This window comes from Egretta garzetta, unplaced genomic scaffold (assembly GCF_000687185.1).
Source record: "Egretta garzetta isolate BGI_Z169 unplaced genomic scaffold, ASM68718v1 scaffold553, whole genome shotgun sequence".
Classification (NCBI taxonomy): domain Eukaryota; kingdom Metazoa; phylum Chordata; class Aves; order Pelecaniformes; family Ardeidae; genus Egretta; species Egretta garzetta.
In genome coordinates, this window is record NW_009259328.1 from 341,513 (window position 1) to 364,318 (window position 22,806).

Sequence of the window (22,806 nt, forward strand, 5' to 3'; positions counted from 1 at the left end):
GCTTTAGAGGTGCAGATTAACTGAGATGATCTTTTTCTGTCTGTGTGTCAGGTGGCTCCTATCCTATGGCAAAGTAACTGTGGATGAGTTTGGAACTGCTTGTGTCCCTAAGAGTCTGAAATGTGTATCCACGTAAGCAACACAATGTTGAGAGGAAAAGAGAGGGCTCCATTCATCAGCATTTCTTCTAGGAGAGCAGGTCTTTCCTACAGTCTTGCGTAGGGACGTTGAGTGCATGTGCAAATGTATTTGTGGCCAGGGACATGTCAGCCTGCCCGGCCACAGACTCACTTACAGGTATATACTTCTGTTCTTTCACTGCATGTGTTGCATTTAACATAGCAGCACCAATGAAATTTGCAGTTGCACTGCCACACTCTTGAGTACTGGTGTGTATTGTAACCTCGACCACAGCACATCAAGTCACAGCCGTTGGACTGCTGGGCCGTCTTGTTGCACATCCTTCCCTGTGTTCCCACGCTGCCAGTGACGGGGTCTTCTTCACAATAATTGGGAGATTTTTCTATGTACACTAAATCTGTATCCATGGGTTTGCGATAGGAAAGTGGCTTCTTTATTTTGAGGAAGGTTGGACGCTTGTTACGACTTGCCCTCACCGGTTCGACTTGAACAGCTTCGTTGTATTTGTCCTTAAGGATGTAGCCCAGCTCCCGGAATTTAGGCAGAGTTGTCCAGCATGTTTTAGTGGTACAGGATCCTGAGACCCCATGGCACTTGCACTCTAACTTCATGTTTTCTTCCAGAATCTGTATTTGGAAGAACAAAGAATGATGCGTTAACACAAGCTAGAGTCTCTTCAAAATAACAGGGTTATTTGATGCATTTTGAATAACTGTCATGGATGGGTTTGCTCTCCAGCATGAGTTGCCACCAGACACAGGCCAGGTTCCCACCAAAGCTGTGGGTTTTGCACTTGCCTGGTGACTGCTGTCCCAGGTAGGAAAGTGCTCACCAGCATCAGCGGAGCCCTGCCTGCAAAGCTGATTCCCCATTTGCACTTCAAGTTAAGCAGAGAAGATAACTTTGCCTAATTTCACAGCCCATAGACCAAAGGTGAAATGGTACCCTCCTCAACCACAGCTTTTCTTCGCATTAATTTGCAATATGAATATACAGTGCTTCAGATTTGTCTGTTGCTGCAATTTTTGGCATATGGCAGTGAAATTAGGAACCAGCAGAAAACCATGACTTTACAGGAAATGCCACATGCAGGATGCTTTGGAGTTCAACAATAGGTGCTGGAACTTGATTTTTGTAAACAGAGGTTCAAAAATAAACTGCATTTCAGTTCTTGCACCTGAAAGTGATGTAAGCTGGTGCAAGATGTGAACAAGCCGATAAACTCTATCAATGCTTAACCTCCTGTTGGTCTCATTAATCAACAGTGTAGAGCAGATGATCATTTATTCATACAGGCATCATCTGTTCCACATGTTGCAAATTAACGCTCCAATTTGGAACTCTAAGTATTATTTTGATGTACCCATAGTCTTAAGTTCTTTGCGCTTTCTGGAGGATTTGAAAGTGCTGTGTCTCCTCTCACGTGGATAATGGAGCATACAAAATGCCCCAGCTACTTTCCAGGAAAACTAGGTCTATCTTAGAGCATAAAGGGTAAAGATGAGGAATTAATGTCATGTTTTGTCATCAATTCTTGTTAAAAATTTTCTACCTCCTTAATACTGTAAGTGTTTCAAACACATGAACATCAGGGCTTGCTCTACCCTGTCCCATGTTCTCTTCTTTGTAGGGGTCTCTTACGCTTATGCCTGAGTTGTCACTACTTTCCTTTTGAAGATAACAAGCTTCATCTACCCTTCAACCTTCACATCCCTTGAAACTTAATCCTCGTCTCTCCTCCCTCTTGCTGTTTGTTTACCGACCCAGTCTTTGCCAAATAAAACTGGAGACCAGCTCAGCCCTGGTGTCTGTCCTGAGCCCTACAACTGACCTCACTTAGCAGCTACATTGGGTTAATGCTAGAAAACACACCTAATTCCAGAAATTAAATTCCCACTGGTCTTTGCTTGAAGGAAAATGTAATAATTTTGATGATTAAATTCTGCCTAACCTGGCAGATACCAGCAGTGGAAAGCCCAGCCAGAGGCATTATCTGGGTTCAGGGAGCTGCCACATAATTTTTCCTTGAGAATCCCCAGCTGACCTGTACATCTCCAAACCTAGGCAGCCTGGAAGGCTGGAGGGAGGTCAGTGATATGGAAATTTGAATTAACCCTTTGCTATATCCCCCACTTCAGTTTTGGGCGTTTGGAAAACTTTCCACTGGCTGCTGCAGAGAATGGCGGCCTGCACTGAAGGAACAAAGTCCAGCCTGAAGGCTGGACATGAGTGCTGGGATTTCAAGGCTGAAATCTCAGCATAAACTGGGGGTGGCAAGGAGAGAGAGCACGTCATGAGTTGGGCAGCCTGCAGATAGTAAGTAGTGCACTAACACTGGCGAACATAGCTCAGTCCTGTTCTTGGCAGCCTGAAAACAAGTAATTTAAAGACTGCGTGTAGTAGCTTATTCTTCTCATACCTTCTGGTCCTGAGGCTGTTCCCAGGTCACCTAGGCACAGTAATTAATATTGCCTAACCTTAGGATAGTTTGTAGCTGCTTCTGTACTCCTTGTTCTTCTTCTGCCCCTTTTCAATGAAGATTGGGATTTCAAAAGCATTAAAATAACCTTATTTTTATTTTAGTCTATGACTGAAGTGCCAGCACGTGTGGTCTGAAGACTGGATTAAAACCCCTAGAAAGTATAGGTCCAAGATTTTGACAGATGTGAACTTTGCATATGTTAGGTCACATTTTGTGCTTACTGTTTTTAAATTAGCTTTTCATGACTGCCCTAAAACTCAGATGTGAAAAACTTTTATGTTCAGATCTACATCTTAACTTGCAGTTCTGCCCAAGCTTTGGCTTACGTTTTGCATTATCTTGTTATCTTGAGTTTCTCTCTCAGCCACTGCATACTTCTTTTATTGCTCACCCATTCATAAGGTAGTACACTTAGAAGATAGATGAGGAGACAGAAAAGGAGTTATAGCACAGAAACCGGAAAAATAACATAAATTCTTTTAGCCTTATTTGTACCTTTTTAAAAGCTCTCTTTTTTTAATTTGAAACTAGCCAGGGATACATTTCTCAGCCCTAATTCAATCACTGCTCTTGTTCAAGTGGCTGGCCTTATATCCTGGTACGATGTTCAAATTTGCAACAAAGTATTTCTAAATCACCTGCCGTCAGGATCCGCCAAATTGACTTGAAATATTAATATAAAATACATCATGGCTTAGTGTCATCTATCCAGGTAGGGCTTTTGTCCTGAAGTGTAGTTAAATAGCTTAAATCGCCTTTTGGTTTATTTCATTAACATCCCATCTACAGCCAGCAATCTCAGAGAGAATGAGTAGCTCCGCTGCAAAGAGCTGAGCAAGCAGCTGGAGCAGTTCAGCAACCGGGCGGCCTCACGTCACGTGTTGGTCTCCTGCTCCAGGTGACATGATGCCAACTAGAATGAGCTCCTGCTTTTTTGGTCTCGGCTAAGGCTGGGCACGAGTGGTTGGCATAAAAAGGTCTGGGTTTGTCTGAACATGAGAAGTTTGAGCAATATTAATCGAGCCCAAGTACTTGGGGTCTTTCATCGATGACCTGGGGGGGGAGGGGGCAGAGGGATGAGCATTTTGTCTTTTGAAACTGTACCACATTTTCTGTTCTCATTTTTTTTGTAGGTAGAACTTCCTAAGATTTACTGACTAACCCTCCCTTTTCACACTTGTTGGGGGTGCATTTCCAATACACTGTGCTAAAATTGCTCAAACACCTCTGCCTAATTTGGGCCCACTGAACTCTGCAATTGAGCTTTCCCTTCCAGTTCTGCCTTTTCCAACTCAGTCATTCTACCTTTCGCTCACAAATCCTTTTGTTGGTTCTGTTCTTGTATACATATCCTCCTCGCTGGTGCTGTCTTTCAGTGCGGTGTTTTGCAAATTCAGCCAGAGATGAATTGACTCTATAGCCTTTAGAAAATAGGCTACATGTAATTTGAACTGCCTGTCCTCAGCAAAAGCAAAATTCTGCAATAGTGATTTGATAATTTTATTGTACTGTGATATCAGGTGATTGGACTACTTGTTTTGCATTAAAATATGCAGACGGTGATATTTTAATACCGTTACATTATTCTAGTAGCCTCTGATAAATCAGTGCCTTTATAAATTCAAGTCCAGAGTTGACAAGAGAAGGAAGAAAATAAAATAGGGGATAGTCTGAGTAAGGACAGGAGTCCTCAGTCTTTCCCTTGGTTTCTGTGAGCCAAAAGAAGCTCTCTACTCCTTAAAAACTTGGTCTGAGTTAAAAACAGAAAGCATTCATCACCTTTCAAGATGAGGATTTGTTTCTTTGAAGGTATTAGGCAGCAGCTCACACTTGTTACATTAGATTAAAACTTTATATATGTTATGGACCAACTTTTCCTAAAATGTAAGAGCCCGAAGGGCACAAAATTCAAATCCTAGATCCTCTGTTTCTTACCAAATGACCATATCCAGCTCTGTCAGCCATGGAAAGTAAATCTGTATGCACCAGTGAATGCTCTGAACTGGATTAAATGCAAACAAAGAGCTGGAGTTCTTTTAGCTTTGTCCACTTTTTCTTTGAGCTCCTACAGTAAACTGTCAGTACTTGTTTCCCTCTCTCTCCCCCTTGCCATTAGCCTCTGGGAAATAGTTTGTGTGAAGAAAACTTGTGCTGGCTCTCTCTATTGATCTTATCTTCAGATATAGTACCTTTGGGCACTGCCATTAGGAACTTAACATATTTTTTCTTTGCCTTTAGTTTTGCAGAGAATGGGTAGGGTGCGTCATGTGAGGGTGGCAAACTGTAGCACTGGAGAAGCCCGCAGCCCTGGAGCTGCAGGGGCTGGTACCAGCACTGTGGCCCTGCAGTGGGCAGCCATGAGCAAGGGTGTCTGGTAATGGTACCCTGGCTGGGCGCTGGCTGAGCCCACGGTTCTGGTTTCCAGCGAAACCAGCAGAAAGTGATGGCTGGGGTGGCTGGGCTCTGGGTGGTGGGACGGGTGCTGTGGGTGCACAAGTCTGGGCCAGCGAAAAGGTTGTTATGTGGCTGGTGTGCTCAAAACCCCTGGTCATCTGCCTGCAGGGGGTTTTCTCAGCTGAGTGTCTCTGTTACCTGAGTTAGTCAGTGGTCTGTGCCTCCCTGGGTTTCCAGCCTCTAAAGACTTTCCAAACACATCTGCCAGGGCAGGCTGGGACCCCATGTGCCCATTCATATGAGATCAGGTACTGCACAGCTCTGGGTTTGGTCACCAGAACGCTAAAGTGATCAATGCCAAAGCCGTCCTGAAGGACTCACAGAGTGAAATACAGTGGATCATCACACCTCCAGTGCATTCTCCTTCACCAACAGGATTTCCCATAGAAACTTTATCCTGCCTCACAGTCAATACACTGCCAGTACCGTAGTGCCCAAGGCCAGGGACCCTTCACTGCTTCATCAGGAATAACTCAGACTCCAGTCTACATGTGAAGCTGAAGTAATTAGTGAGACAGCAACACTGATTCCTATCCCACCAAGGCCATAATCTTTCCTAATTTTGTCTGACATCAGTACACCTGGGTCAGGAAATACCTGCATACATACTTTTACTATAGGTCAAAGAAAACACAACTATTGGCAAAACAAGAGTGAATTTTTCACTCCAGAGAAGAATACAGGAGGGCTTGGAGAGTGGTCACGACAGTTCTGTGGGCAGGAGAGGCCAACAGACAGATGCAAACCTGCTGCTTTCAGCTTGTGGCAGAGGAGGACTTACAATTTATATTACTTTCAGAGTTGTAGCTGTAAGACAAAACCCCTCAAACATCAGGAGTGAGGTTAGAGATATGTTTTTTGGTTTTGAAGAAGGATTCATTGAGTAAAAATATTGGTTTAAGCTAATACAATAAAGCCATGTTGTATTTAGTCATTCAACAAATTAACTTATTTGAGAACCAAATCATAACTAGAGCAACTGGCAGTGAGGTCTAGGGTGAGATGAGCCTTTGAAAAGGGCAGTGGATGTATATGTAAGATTGATCTGACAAGCAGTAGAAAGACTACATCTAATTAAAATGACTAGGGAATGCCTCTGCCACTTGTTTCATTCAGCTGTGACAGTAATCTCAAAAGGATGCTGCTGTTTAAGTAACTTGTAGGACTGTCTTAACATCAGAGACAAAAATGAACATGAGAGAGCATAAAAGAAGAAACACTACTGGTAAAGACAAACCCTATGAAATCTTTAAGAAATGTGAGAAACGGCATAATTAAAAAGTACCCAAATGCAAGTTTAAAGTTAGGAAAGGCATATTTAAACAGGAAAGATTATTTCCCATCAGTGGATGTTCACTAACTATATTAATAGAGCTGTTGTAAAATGTGTTCTGTAGAAACATAACATATTTTACATTGATATCCTATGGCAAAGTAACTGTGGATGAGTTTGGAACTGCTTGTGTCCCATATTAAGACTGATTCATTCCAGACTGTCTTTCATAGTTCAGTTGAACATATTAGGAAGACCTTATTTAAGCACAGCCAAAAGATATTTTCTCATGTTTTCAATTAGTAAATCTGTGCAAAAGAATAATATCTGAAGTTGGTATCAAACAAATTCGACAGACTGAACGCTGTGAGCCATGACTATCCGGAAATACAACTACCCCTGGCAGGTTGAACTATTTTTTTCATTACAAGGAATTTTTTGTTTCAAATAAAAAATGGTTGGGAAATCACTACAGCATGTGACCACCATCAATCAAATCAGCACTGCCTTCCCTCAGAACAGACATCTAAAGATCAGGCAAGATGCTGGTCTGAGGACTAATTACAAAGACAGCCAAGAGAATGCTGATGAACGACATAATGCCAGAAGCATTGTGGATGGGTGGTATTTCCCAATGCCACCATCTACCTTCGGTAATGGCTATCCTATTTTAAAGAAATGCTTTTCCAGATTCTAACTCATGATACCCTTAAAAATGAAGACTTCAGAAATTTCACGGTCTCATAAGTTTATCCTTTTTGTATACTATTAAGTTTATCCTCTTGTGTACTATTTCTGTCTTTTCTTTATGCTGCCACAAAGCAGGAGGTTCCTTACATTTCTTACATGCGCTTTATAGAGTTTCATAATTATTTTTTATACTTTTTGCCCTGGAGTATTAGCTGGCCTTTACTTCAGCTTGAAAAAAAAAAAAAATTCACCATATGCAGCAATTCTTTTCTAAATGCAGCTTCTATTTCCGCAATATATCAAATGAGTAAAGAAAAAAATATTAGTTAATCTTTTGGTATGGTCACAGTACTCATGCACTGTTGTCCGCGCACGCAAACCGGATGAGATGTTCTTCTATTGTGCAGGACAGCAAATGAACACAGAAGTCTGAGAGCAAGGCCGGTAAAAGCTGAGAGGAATGCAGCAAAAAATATTTTCTCCTACATATTTTTCTTCCACTTCTGATAACCTTCATGGCTTGCTGTATAGTAAATCAATTTATCACCACTTCTGGGAACAGAAGAGAAAACAAATGTTATGGGATGCTTTCATAGTGGTTATTTTTGAAGAATAGTTGGATAGGATAAAAAGGACATCACTGTTTTTAAAAAAAGAGATTTAATGAGACAGATTCTCACACCACCTAATACTGCTCTTCTCAAACAAAATCATAAGGCATGGCCCTCGCCTTTTTTCAAACCATAGGAACTGCTATGTGACATAAAACAAGGCATCATAATACTTCATCTTTCTGTCAATGAGGAGTCCTTCTAGGAGAACCCCTTATACCCCACTGTGACTGCTCCTAGGATAAATTTCTGCCAAAACCCTCTCAGTTTTGCAAAAGTAGCTATGAAAGCGGATTCCACGTATGTGGCTCAGAGTCTGTATCTAGCTTGCTCATTCCTCAATATTTTTCTCTGACAACTCTGCAAATCTAATCATAGCTTGTGAAAGTCAAATAAGATTCTTACGTTTTTATTTATCTATCTTCATCAAGATACTGCTTGCAAAGATAGTGGCCGTGATGTGGTAACACCTGAGGTTAATAGCTCAGCAAAATCTGATACGGATTTGAGAGGAATGATACATGCAGAAATCCACAGTGCCACGTCAGGCAGTCCCTCCTTGGAGCGGTCTCATGCCAGGTATTCTCCTCTCCCTCACCCCCTCCCTTTTCCATAATATCTGATAACAGCTCCAAGCTGGTCTGTGGGAATTCTTGCCTTTTTACGTCTCTCGTGAACACATTCCAGTGTTCCCCAGAGGGAAAGTACCTGTACCCTTGTCTCTCTCTCTCTCTGGTCATCAAAATGTAAATTGAAACCATTAATTCACGAGCTGGAACTGTGAGCTTCAGGTTGAGTTTCGCATACTCTTAGGGGATGTGGTTGGTGACAAAGTTTTCTGTGTAATATTAAATACAAAACCTTCTTACCCACCCTTCCTCCCATTGGCAGGAGGTCCTGTTTTAAAAGGTTTTTTTCAACTACGGATTACCAGACTAATGCTTAGGTAAGTTTTATATCCAGAAATAGACTGCAAGTCATGCGTTCCTACTGTCTGTTGGCAAATTGGCTGTGAGATGGAGGGTCCTGGCATGGGATTTTTTGTTTTCTGAATTGTGAATGACAAAAGCTTGGCAACTGAAAGTTGACTTGACAGATCATTGAGGGGTCACTGCTGTGACAGCTTCTTGGCACATCCATCTGCAAGACCACTCTGACTTGCATCTTGGTTTCATGGATTTTTCTATTTAAAAGCACAGCAAATATTTTAACAGAAATAATTTGAAAACATAACTGTCAATGTGTTTGATAAACTACTTGTTTAAAAAAAAAAACCCTTGGGAGACCCATTATCACCTAGATTAGACTGGATGAATGCAGTGCCAAGTGTCATCATGTAGGAAGTTTAAAGATCAGTCATGAAAAAGAGCTTGGAAAAAACAGTTCTGAAAAAAAAACGTAGTTCTTTTACTGTGCTTTCACCCACTCTCATTGGAATACAGCTGAATTGTCGTAGGGCCAGTCAACATGTTATTTAATATTCTGTATTTATTTAAGTGAAAGTGCGATTTCCTAGCCCCTTACTGAAATGGGATTGTGAGATTAAGGGAAAATTTATCTAGGATTGTTTTTTGCTGCTGTCCAAGCAAAACTGACACTGTGGATGTGATGGATTTTAGCTTGTGAAATACTGAATAGTCTTGCTGTCTGGCCTACCTGGGCACTTTGTACAATGAAGCTAAAATAGAGTGGGAAGGGGGATGGTGTTATAGAATTACAGGTAGAGTTATTGGTTATATTATCTACTTTACCTTCCTATCACTACATAAGTTTTCTACAGTGCATATCTTCCTCTCCAAAAAGATACTGAATAGCATGTTCATGCCAGAAGTGAATAAAAGATGATGATCAAGGAGTTCTGAAAGCAAAGAAACAACGTGGTGTTCACTGACATTAAGACAATTTACAAAGGAAATGAGACAGCAGTTTTTCAGGATTTGGACGTGGTACCAACCCAACATTTCTTCTTAGATCACATCTACCTTCCTTATGTTCTGGTCACAAATTGAAAATCACTCCAAAATACTGATACTTCCAAAACAGGCCTCTCTAAAATAGTGATCTCTGCGATGTTTCGCCATGTCTTTAAAAGGTGACAAACATCCATTGTTAAAAATGTCATTTTCCCTAATCCCCAGTTCAGTCTAGGAGCTCAGTCCTGCAGTCAATGTATGGATCAGAGTAATGAGGTCAATGAAACTGAGTGATGTCTGCCAACCTGGACCTCTTCTAGCATCCTATGTCCACTGTGTCTGGTTTTAGCTTTGATCCTGGGACAGGGATCTTCATCCATACTCCAGGCTTCTAAATGTCAATGCATCAAGTTGTCATTAAAATGTAGGGTGGAGTAGGTTGGTTTTTTTTTAAAAAAGAGAGAAAGAAAGTAACTGTACTCATAGTTGATATTTTAGCATGCTATTTCTGAAGAAATTGAAGTACTCCCAGGTAAGATGAACTAAAACTTGCTCCTCAGCTTGGCAACACAATGAGTTAAAGTCTTGGGGGTTATTCAGGCAGGCATGTCATTGCTGCCCGACACTTTGGGCTATGTCATAGAGTCTGAGTCATTCTTCACGTAAAAAAAAGTAGGGAAAACAGGAAATGACACAACCAGAATTCATCCTCATCACAGCTAATGTACACAGAGAGACGAATGGTACAGGCTTGACTCATTCCCAGTAAACTTCATCTTCTGTGTAACATTCCCCACTGGTAGTGAAGCACTCAAATGAAGTGGTGCTGGCATTGTATAGTAAAGAATTGGGAGCAACCAGGTAGAGCATTTTGACAAATGCTTAAGCTGTCAAGAGAAAAGCTTCCAAAGAGTGATAGAAACCAAAAGAACGGTCTTACTTGTTCCAGACAACTCATCAGAAAACACCTCTTGTGCTAAACTAATAAAGCCAGGTACTGGCAGGAGTACTAGTTGCAAAATAATATCACTTCGCATTGCTTCCAAACATTTTTAACCAATAGCCACACACAGTTAATTATAGGTTCATTTAGTTGCATACCAAACTGTGAGAGTTAACCCTTAGGTACTTGGCAAGTGATACCATGCAAGGCATATTTCTCATGCTGAAAAACCTACATAAATTTTAGTTCTCCAAGCTAGCAGTTTTAGTAAACAAAAGATGTTTTTCCTTTCTACCAAGCTTTTCAGGTGATTTCAAAGTACCGTTTTCAGTACGTCAAAGTATCAAGTTTTCAGTACCATCTTTATAAAAATTCAGTGTTTCTTAGCTTAACTTCTTCATTAACTCCTTTGGTCTAGAAAGAAGCACCAGGTATCTTCATGTCTGATTCACAGAGAGACATCTTTAAGCTTCAGTCCTAATACCTAAGATACTTCTCACAACTTGGTAAATGACACTGGATGTGTACCCATTGCCTACCTACCATTTATTCTGCAGGAAAGTACACCTGAGCTATCTCAAACTCACTTCCATTCCCTTCAGTCATGCTATTTTGCAGAGATAGCATGGCCTAGCCTGTGGCAGAGGCTTCACACCCACTACCAAGGATGGTTGTGTCCCAGGTGGAACATCTCCGTGCTGGCACATCAAGCGACAGCAGCTCAGGAAAGTGACAGCTACTCTTGTCATTTTGAGAGAAGCTTCCCATTACTCCTTCAGCTAATCAGCATGCAATTATTTCAGTTATCATAAGGCAGCAACTTGATCAGAATAACACGTCATGTTTTGTGAACATATTTCCACACACTTTGTGTTTATAATTCAAAATATTCACATTATCATGAAGTAACATAATTTTGGTGTTAATTGTAATATTCTTGTGAGAATAATTATTCCACAAAGTTGACTTTCAAATTAAGTTTTATATGTAGTTTTCCCCCTCCAGTTGCAGCTGGGACAATAGATCCACACTTCCATATTTTCAAATAGCTTCCACTTATCAGAGATAAGATCCTACCAGCAGAGCCTATCTCTGTAGCGTAGCAGCTGCCAAGATCAGCATGCCCGTATCCAGGCCAAGAATTTTAACAAGGATCTTCTGGCCTGTTGTCAATGAAAATTTCCTCCTATACAGAAGAAAGTGGAATTTCCTAATTTTATGCATGATGCCTGTTGCAGTCTGAGCAAACCTCTTTGGCTTTCTGTCTTGCTTACCTGGCTTATTAGATTTTCTCCTTTTCATTCTAACAGGTATTTTAGGCAATAGTTGAAACTTTTGTCTCACAGGTGAGCAATCATGTATTAACAGTAATTCACCTTTAAGGTGCACCGTATTGATGTGTGCAATTCCCCTCAGTCCAGTCACCCTCCAGACCAGATATAGCTGTTGCTCTTTGTTAATAGATCTACCTGTGTACTATTTAGAGATGAATTAAGTAGCACCATCCAACTGTACCATTAAAATCTCTTTATAAGCCATATCTAAATGAGTATTGATATCAAGACTGATGTTTTTAATGAAGGGCTAAGCTATTGCTCTCAGTCTTTAGTTCAAAAGGTCACGGGATGCCCGTAACAATAGCTTTTAAGCATCAGTTTCACCAGTACATAAATCCAAAAATAAAAGAAACCATGCATGTCTACAGCACACATTTAATGTATTAATCAGATATTAACTTTATAAATCTCTCTTTAAGAGTAACCTTAATATAACGTATAATTCTGTTCAATAGAATTATTGTTTTAGCATAGAAAATGTGACAAAGGGTAGACATTTTGAGGAACCTTCGGTGAAAGAGAAGACCACAGGGAGGATACAGATCCTATAAATACTCCAAGTGGCAGTGTGAATGCTTGTGTTGTTAGCACCTGGGCAGTTCACAAAGAGTTTGCCATTGCCTACAAGACATGCTTTTGCAAGAGAGCATCTCCCCAGGGGAGTGGTTGACTCCGCCACGTTGGACACTTTAAAGACTCAGATGGACAGGGTGCTGGGCCATCTTGTCTAGACTCTGCTCTTGCCTAGAAATGTTGGACCAGATGATCCTTGAGGTCCCTTCCAACCCAGGATTCTATGATTCTATGTTTTGTCTCCACTGTTTACATTTCTTGGAGCTTTTCTTTTTTAACCAGGGTCTTAATCCAAGCCTTTTGGACACGTATTCTTGACTCCTTATTGAACTTCTTTATTTACATGCCAACTATTGTGCCATCTCAATAGTTAATTGTTTTATGACTGCAAGATTTCTGTACTCAAAGATAACAGTATGTACTATGACTCAGTTAAAATCTCATGTGGGAATAGCCCTGTAAGAGAATACATGGTTGTACTCATAATTGTGTGTGGTCTTATATTTAGTAAAAGATCTGGTATGCTTACAGCAAGACTAGTTTCCTTAGTGTGGGCCACCAGCTGACACTACCAAGAGAGCTAGCAATAGACGGTGGCTTGGGTCTGACTCAGAGTCGGCGAATACTGACACTTCCCTTCCGTCTGTCCCAGGGCACCAAATGTAGTCCATTAGGTGGAGCTCTTTTTTAAGTACCAGAAAGCGCAGGGTCATTTCAATAACCAGTTGTAATGGAAATTAATACTAGTGCCTTTTGGCATTAATTGGGCATGCAGAGCCAAGCATCCTCTCTGCAATTATCTGAAGCCCTTCTCCTTTAATAGATACATTCTGCATTCTTCCAGTACCAAAACAGGCCTTGTTTTTGTCCTTGGACTGAAAGGTTGTCCTTCATTTAATCGATTTTTTAATTGTTTACTTCAAAATACCTGGAAATTCTTTCCATTAAAGCAAAAGTCTGTTCCATTTGTACAGCAAATTCTAGCAATTACTGCTTCTGGTGAGCGTTCAGGGCTTCATGACTTCAGAGTTTTCTGCCACCAAGGGTCTGATAAAGCATTTGAACCAAACCTTGGGTTAACTTTCATCTTTAGCAAAACCCCTGTTATTTATTGTTCCGAGCATCTCTGCTTAGCCCAAGTAACTGAGTTCATGTTCCTGACTCATCATTCCAAAGGTCTTGGAAATGTTCCTGGAGGTACTTGCATTTCAGGCTCTAGAGGTCTGGGTTGTAACTGCAGAAGATTCCTGTTTCTGTCCCTGTTGACACAGCAAGGTAGCAGAGAGTCAACCAGGCAAACCTGGAGTCACATAACGGGTGGGTATACTTCATCAGAGGTGCATGAATGAGCCTGCACAGTGCAAGACTTCCAGCATAAGTCAGTGTAAGCTTTGTGTGTAGTTATAACCACGGCCTGTTTGTGTATTAAAAACATTCTCAGCCTGGCCTAACCATTAGTTTTCTGGTAACACAACCAATACCTGTCACCTGTTGGGTTTTGCTAAAACTGCTAGAACATGGAGTCGGAAATGTCTGGTTTTATGCAAGTAAAAGAGTCCTAGGTTTGGAAACCTAAATTTGAAGTTTGACGAATGTCATCTGGGGAATATAGGAGAAGCAGAACTGTGCTCATCAGCTATTTCTGAAAAATTTGCAACAACTTAGGCCTAAATTTAGGCATGAAGCTCAAAAATTTCTCAATAAAACATAAAAATCACAGGTTAATAGAAATAATAGAAGGCAAAACAGCCATGTTCATAGGTCGGAGTTAAGGTTAATAGTGCTATGTTTTCTCTTTCTTACGACATTTATTACATGATCAGCATAAGTTTTACGATACCCAAACATAGCTTTGAAGTGCTTATGTGTTGTGACGGCTGCATTTGTTTCAAATTGGTAATGTATGGTTAGAAATGAGGGCTTTTGTTCTGCAACATGAGAGACGCTGAAGACTCTACCAAGGGTCCCATCCAGAGGTGCTGAAACCAGTGGGAGAACTGAAGAATATGTTCAGCAGCTATTTTTGTCTGCCTGATGTTCCCCTCTGAGTATTGAATGACAGTGTGTGCCCCATGCGAAATGTTGCTAACTCCAAAAGAGAAGGACTGAATTAAATTAGAATATGTCCAAAACCATGTGACCCAGCCAATGGCTTTGCTGCGCAAATTAATCATCATAGCAAGCATCTGATTATTTCAGTCATAAAAGGTGCATGATATTAAATTTGGAATTTGAGATTTTTGTTATTTATTAACAGACCCTGGCCCTCAGTCTCAGCTATCTTTGTCAGCAGCATGACAGATTGTCAGCTCTAGTAATCATATACATGGAATCCATGTTTTGCTCCTAATGCCAGAATCCTCTAGAATTGCGACTGCAGGTAAGCAATAGCATTTATCATTCCCTAATCTTCAGCGTAAATCAGGAATTCAGTTTTCAACTGTGTAAGATATAGGAGGGAGTTGAAAGCCAAAATACAAGTAGGACCATGTATCACAATTTCTGATTAGCTGAAAGTGGAGGACAAGTGGAATAAAAATTCATTCTTGCGGATTACAGTTCCTGTGCAGTCCAATTCCCTCTCGTAATTTAGACTAATAGTAATGTTCCCTTTATCTTTACTCTGGGCTGTTGAGAAGATGCAGAGCTTGTCTGTCAAGTTTGGACTTGTTTTAAGACTATTATCTAAAAAAAAATAGGAAAGCCATAAAATAGAACTTTGATCCTTTCAAATACAAACAAAATACTGTAAGAGTGCACAAGGATGTATGTTTTTTTACACAGCTAGGAAATTGCCCAGCAGAGTCCTGTTTTGCAGTGTAAACACTCAGTAGGGATGGGGTTTTTGAAAGCACTCAGCTCTGTCCTGTGGTCCCACCAAACTCAGTGGGAGTTTTCCCACCCAGTGAGCTGGACTGAGCCAAATTCAGCACTTGGCTTTTCTGGAAATCCTGCTGCCCCCCCAACAAACCTGTGGTGACAAAGTTGCCGGGACAGACTTTGTTGCATCTAATGCTCCTTTTCTAATTGCACCGCACTACAGCTGCGGTGCCAGGCCTTGGGGCTGGAGTGCTCGGAGAGAAGCAAGGTGCTGTGGGCAGGAGGGCTGCAAAGCCCAGGATCTGCAGGATGGGGCAGGACTGGATTTACCTTGGATAACATGCTGTAACTGGACCCAGGTCTGCGAGTGGACACTCCTTCTCTTTGCCTGTACCTTACAACCACATCAGTGAGATTTGTCGGTAGTGGTTTTTACATATTCCTTCTGGTCACAGTGAGGCACAAGCCACTTGTATAAACCTTCTAAACCTTCTCCGTCTGCCCTGTTTAATCTAGGCAAACTATTGTACAGCTTAATTGAGCAAGCCAGCTACCAGGACATACAGTAGGCATATTTGGTGCACCTAACACCAGATTTTCTAGATGTTATGTGATATTGTAGCAGTGGAGCCATATTTTTGATTTGTTAAGACCCCTATTGCTTTGTGAGTGGAAGCGCTGTCTGTTGCTTTGGCTGAAGATTGTTTGCACAGTGGTTTAGGCCTGGCTATCTCCCTTACAGTTGTGCCGCTGCTCTGCCCCCTTCTCCCCTGCCAGGCTCTGTGTTAACGTGTCTACCAACCTCATCTGTCAGGGGTCTAAATAGCTGCAGTTGAAGTCAGTCAGAATCGCTACTGCCACTATCAACAAGGGGGACCTACTTGCCAACAGACCGAGCTCCCCACCTTCCTACGGGAATGGACCCATTGGTCTCTTATCAGCGAGGCAAGAAACCTCGGAAAGGGCCCTCTTACGTGCTCAATACATCTGTTGATGATGGGGGTCCAAGTGAGGGAGGAGTAAGGGAAGATGGATGTAAATGAACAAGCTCTGGAGCAAGTGAGCATCCCAACAAGTCCTGGGTATGCTTCTCTCTCCAGGATCCTTCAAAGGAACTTGTAACTGAATTGGAAAGTTACTCCTGAAAAATGCTTTCCAACTTCAAGCCACTCTAAATCAGCAGTGTACCACAGCCGCAATCATTTCACAAGTAGTTAGTATCTACCAGTAGAACGGAAAATAATTAATCAGCTTTGTATTTAAGGAATATCCCTAACATTAAGAACTAGAAGCTTCTGAATACAAATATCAGGAGCATTTCTGTGCCCATGCCAAAAAAAAAAAAAAAAGTGAAAAACTCTTGGAAAATGTTAAGTGCAATTGCAAGGGCACTGTTAAATTGTGAACTCCAAGAAACATGTGGCTGTGCTGCTGATACTACAATATCACTTGATTGCTTGTGCCAGGAGTATCAGGGCAGCCTCACCCAGTTCTGTTCTGCTTGGAGCTGGTCTCCTAGACTCTCTGGAGTCTATGGTAATTTTCAGCAGCTCCAGACACAGGAGCTTTATTCTAGTGTGCGTCTGCCATTAGAGACATTCTTTCGGATGGAGCTGAGAGACAGCTGAATACAGAAGTACACGGGTTTGCTTACAATTAGCCAGTTGCACTGTGTGCAGAGATTGTTTAGGGCCAGATTACAGCTGGTACATCCATGCGGGAAGGAATCTTTTGGCTCCACTGTGGGCCCTGCATCCTCCTGGCACGCTGACTGTATGTACCCTGCTAGCACTGCTCTTGCCAGGCAGTACGCATCCCTGATCGTCTTCTGGAAACAGAGCTCCTACTGGGAGTCACTGGACTTCTGGGGTGCCCTGGAAGGTTGTGGTCTTCCTCAGACAGGGCCGCTCCAGCAGGGCTGCAAGCCCCCAAGCTGCATTCCCTCTCCACTGCAGGCAGCTGGACTGAGCCATGGCTGCAAGCAGCAATAGTGCCATGTTTCCATGTGCTTTAAGGCTTAGTTCAGGCAGAACTATTAAATCTCCAGAATTTCATGCTTATATTCAGAAAAATTCTAGATGTTAAATTGTTTGGCAGCCTCTTTTATTAGGCTTGTCTCTTTGCTAACAACAAGCGAGATGCTTACCACCTTTCAAGCGGTTCATCTGCAAGAGCTTGTGTTCTGTGCGGCTGGTTGTAGTCAGGCTAATAGGCTGGTTGAAGTAAAAGGTCTCTTGAATGAAGCAGAAATAGCTGTCTCCTCTAGAGGACAGTTAAATTCTTGCAGCAGTGTGGTGATTGCACACTATGCAAGAACTGGAAGAAGTTCAGGAAATTTATACGGCAGCAATCTCCTCCTGAGGTTGGAGATGCTAGCAAGTAAAGGGGGTGAATGTCGTAAGCATAGGCTTTACAGAATAGTGTAGGACAACTCCTGAACTCCATGCTTTCCAAACGCTGGTGTTTTAATTCAACATTATTACAGTTTTCCCTAAAGTATAAAATACTAAACACTTTGGTCTATTACGATCATTGTGTGATCCACTTCAGAAACACCTTCTGGTTTCTCATAACTTTGCTTGATATTTGCAGCAGCGCAGTTGGGCATGTACTGCCCTTCTCCTGTGAGCCTGGGAGCTGAAAGGGAAAACTGAAATGCTACTGATTCAGAGGATGAAGATGCACTGCAAAGTTAGCGTGCCTAGGTATGCCTCCAAAGAGAACTGCTGAATAAAAATCCACCTTGATGTGCTCTTGAATTGCAAAAGCCTTCTAATGCAGCCCATGATTTATAACAATGACTCATAATATTGCATTATACTTAATGTGATGTAACGCTGATGCAAGATGCCATTCGTGGAATTTCAATGTCACAGAGAAAAAGAGAGAAGAGAGCAATCTGGTCATGTACCTTGCCATGCTGTCAAAATGAAAAGTTTACAGCCAAAATGTGCAGAACTTTTCAGTACCTACTTTGCTATTTTTTAGCAGGGTAACTTGGAGAATAATGTTTTTATTTCCTGGAGCACAAATATCTCTCAGACGTATGTTATTGTGTTACTTGGAGTACTTTAATTAACTTTGTACTCGAGAAGACAAATTTGCTAACAGACAATTCAGTCTTGCAATCATAACACCTCTCACAGAAGTTTGCAGGGCAAATCAGGATTATGCCTTTAAATTAATTTGAGCTTTATCTCGCTTTTCTGACCCAGCTGTTATGAATTCTCCTCCTGTTCTCCCTGTACTGTTTGCTTCTTCCTGCAGTGAATCAGCATTTCAGGAAATACTAATTCAAAGAGGAAAGACACCCTAAACTCCGTTTCTGGAGGTCAGAAATAGCTGCTCTCCAGCAGGTTTGACAAATGATGTGAGGCTTCTCAGGCTGCTTGGGGGCAGTTTTCTAGGGTGTATGCAACCCCTGCTTTGAACTCTGCCCCTTCCCCTCCAAGTCGCCTGGGAACTTTGAAGTTGTGCTTATGTGCTACAGAACTGAGCCCTGGTGGTTTGTCGCTGAGATGGAGAGGGAAACAGAGAGTTTAGAGCCCTGTCCTTTAACAGTAACTCACTGCACCCCGCCGTGGAGGCATCACGGGTGCTCGTTCTGCAGGAACCGTTGGCATTGCTGCCATTAGTTTGCAGCGTGGGAGCAGCTGGAACTGGCGACATTCCACCCGCGCTGATCTCAGGGGGGATGCGCTGCATCATGGATGTGCACAGGAATATTTTTCAAGCATTGCACTAGCAAGACTGTTCAGGAAAGGAAATAGCAGCATCGATGTTCTCCACCTATGACCTCTAAAATCATCTGCATTTGACACAGTCAATTTTTATTTGCTTCTAGAAAGAGCTGACAGATGCTCATACTATTGCCCTGCCAGTGCCATGTATGCATACGTTCAGAGGCTGTTATTGATAACGCAGGTAACAGAGAGACATCTGCCTAGGTAAAACAAGACTATCATGGTGGAAAGTCTTGAAATGAGATCTCCAAAAAATCTGGATCAGGCTTTTCCTGGTGGTCCTCTGCTGGTTTATACCATGCAGTCCTACTTACACCGTTTCCTTGGTGAGCCCAGCAGGCCTGCCTGCTGCAGTGTAAGGTCTGTCATCTCTTGCTCAACAAGATGGAACGGATTAATTTACTAGCAATTCTGAAGAAGACAACTATATAATAATGTATGTATAATGCACTAGAGCACATCCTGAATCCCCATCAGCTGGTGCCGTCCTAAAGAAGGACCTTTTCACAGGTCGTTCGTGAGTGCCCTGGGGAGTGGGATGCAACACACTGCAGTTTTGCATTGCAAGACCAGAGAAATAGAGAGAACAGACTTTTGAACAGCCTAGCAGTACCTACCAGTAAAGGTAACAAATCAACAAGAATTTAACATCTAGTTTATTTTTGGAAGCCCAGTAGGTATCAGTCTGTCTCCTAGGTGCATAAATATCATCAAAAGCCTAGCCATGGGTGAGTAAAACTAGACAATTTGTAGCCCAGAGGAAAGCCACCAAGAATAGATTGTGTGGAGGCTGATAAGATCCATATTGCTCCAACAGCGAGAGTACCACCGCAAAACAAGACAGTTTTTGTTGTGGAAGGGTTAGGCGGTGAGCGGCCTAGCTTGCCAAATACCCATAATGGCCTCCCTCTGCCAATTGTCTTTAAAGACCTTGATCTTTCATACAAGAGCAAAGCCTGAAAGAAATGTCTCTAGCAAAAACATAATTTATTCATTCTCTAGAGGATGGTGGAGTAACACGCCTCTTCTCAGTCATGTTACTCTTTCTTTCCCCTGAAGATTTCAGATGGAGATTTGTTTGAACAAAGATCAGTAATTTTGCTCTGTAAGGGATGCAGGAAGAAGCGTAGAAATATCTCCAGATCAGAACAGTTCCTGAGCCTGCTGGAGAAATGGCAGATGGCCAGAGATAGGACACACCACTGTTCTCCCAGATAACAATGCATAGAGCTGAATCTTCCAGGCATAATCTTTTAGGACAGCAAATTGTTCACGTATAGGTGAGAAACACGAGGAGCTCATCTCCTCAAGGGGAGGCGGCTGAGTGTTTTTGTCTTCCCATGGGCCAGCTCCAGGACTAGCATCCCTCCTTGTCTACCTCAAGTCCATACCTGGGGGATAACAGACCTGAGAAATGCAACTTTTTTTTCTGCCTATGTCTTTGAGCTTTGTAATTGAAACGATTTTCTAAGACAGTAACCAATACTGTCTGTATTTGCAGTCCTCTATAGGCTGGTGTGTAATTTCTTGGAAATCTATCACAGCTATCAAAGACCTGTCAGTGAAGCAGCTTTCCCACAAAAGTGAAACTCCTCTGCTACTTTTTTTTTCAGTGGCTTTGTGCTTGTGTAGCAGAGCAGACTGTAGGCCTTGGTGTTTTACCAGGCTTTTCAGTATGCGCCTTCGTGCTACAAGAAGGCAAGTACTAAAGATACTGAATCTCAGATCATTTGATTAGTAAATATTAATGGTCAGTCCTTGAGTTATTCTCAGAATTCAGTGTTAATTTTGCTAGTGTTTTGAAGTACCATGTTTGCATTAGAGAGCCAGACATGGGCATTTGGGATACTAGGCAGAGTAAAAACCACAGTCTGACCTATAAAACTACTACAGTAGCATTAAATAAAAGAAAAGCTAGACTTTTGTTTGGGGTGGAAACGGCTTTTCTTCAATGCCATCTGCTTGGCTCCAGCATAAGTGGAGATGTCTCAGAGCCTACAGGTAATTACCACAACAAACTAACTACTGTTCTTAACTTCCTTCTCCCATTTGCTTCTAAGTCACCCTAACATAATGCTAAAATCAGTACGAATGCACAGGAGCGCAAACAGTGAAGAAGGTAAAATAGAGAGCTAAGAAAGCAAGAGGATTTACGTTTGTTCTTTAAGATGTGATCAGCAAAACGGTAACCCCCGTATGGAAAGCAGCACTGGACTGTACCTGCGCACGCCCATACGAGGAGCACGCAGGCATCCTTTGGCTATTCTAAGTTGGTGTAAGTCCAAGCCCCTCCACCCCTGAGATGGTTCTGAGGCCTGCTGGGCAATGCCTGACCTGCAGGGATCTGGGGGGCAGAGGTCATACAGTGGTCTTGCATCTGCAACGGCTGCCATGGGCAATCAGAAAACTGGCCGAGTGCAGCAAACGGCAAAGGCAGCAAAGCCAGGGCAGTCGGTGCCCAGGTTCCCCAGGAAACACGCATGTTGGAAGCTGCTGAATTCCTGTCCTCCCAAGTGCTGGTTCTGCAGTATCTGCTTTCATCTACCCAGTCCCAAGGTAGGAATGTTGCTGGGCAAAACGATAAACCAAATCCAAGGGTGTAACAGTGAGTCGGTGTTCTTTTTGCTGTAGAGGTAGTCCTCACACAAAGAGCAAGGTTTAAACAGTTGGGTTGAAAACAATCCCTTTTCAAATGAGTGAGAAGTTCATGTCTGAACCTGACGAGAATCCCACAGTAGCAGGCAAGCTTTTTATCACTAGTACCATTTGACTTTCCAGATAAAATGTTTGTTTGCTTTTTTTCTTTTTACCACTGTAAATAGTAACATTTAGACACGTATTTGATGGACAGATGGTACAACAAGCTTGTATAACTTTCCTACTTGTCTACTGTAAAATGAGGTTAGCGTTAGAGCGCACTGCAGTTCTCATGCCCTGTACAAGGTCAAACCCCATCTCCAATCCCAGGCCAGAGATGGCTGTGGCTGGGGGAAAGCAGAAGCACTTACCTTCCGCCCGGCCTCATTGTTGTGCAGGTTCATGAGCGTCCTTGCATTTTGCTTAATCTCCCGGGCATCCACAAACACTTTGGCAAATCCTATTCCGTATCTGATGTCAGCAGAGCAGCCTCCCCATTTCCATCCTTCCTCTTTATGGTACTGTCCTTGCTTTTCTTTGTCACAACCACAGTCACTCAGGTTGCCCTGTGTACAGGCAGCCGTGATTGCATGTGCTACTCCAGCAGCAATGATGGCATATGTGAATGCTGCTTCTCTGCTACCTGAAATTGAAACAGTGCTGTAAATGCATGACATAACATGGTGACATGAGTTAGAAAAAGATAGGCAAGTTCCTGCAGCACAAACATGAGAAGGCTATTATTAGAAGTGCTGTAAATCTGCAGGCATAAGCAGGTCGCTACTCTTCTAAGCATTGATTTTTGTGGATGTTCACTGTCTAAAATGATAGCTCTCCATAAGGCAGTAGGAGTTAAAGTATTATTTAGGCAACTTCATATATATATATATATATTTCCAGATGGTATTAGAAGTAGTCAAACTAACTTTTCATAGCAAAAGGGTGGGGTTGCAAATGCTCTAGCTTGAAAAGAAGAGAAGAGAAAAGAAAAAAAAGATAAGAGAAGGAAAAAGAGGGGAGGGGAGAGGAGGGGAGGGAAGGGGAGGGGAGGGGAGAGGAGAGGAGAGGAGATGGGTTTTCTCAGGATCAGCAAGGTTTCCCTAAAAGGCGGGCCTGTCTGTGCTCCAGCCACACAGCCCTGGGCAGGAGGAGCTGCGTGACGGAAGCCACTGGCAGGGGGCAGGGCCGG

General features: G+C 42.3%; 1 protein-coding gene across 1 annotated transcript in view; it reads right to left on the bottom strand.

The window, feature by feature from the left end:
* Positions 1 to 287: 287 nt before the first annotated feature.
* The window catches only part of WNT7A (Wnt family member 7A), a 35,839-nt gene continuing 13,320 nt past the window's right edge, over positions 288 to 22,806 (bottom strand). The window contains exons 3-4 of the mRNA XM_009636622.2: positions 21,989 to 22,260; positions 288 to 767 (exon numbers count right to left, since the gene is read on the bottom strand). Of these exons, the coding sequence (XP_009634917.1) occupies positions 288 to 767; positions 21,989 to 22,260 (752 nt within the window). The remainder of the gene's footprint in view (positions 768 to 21,988; positions 22,261 to 22,806) is intronic.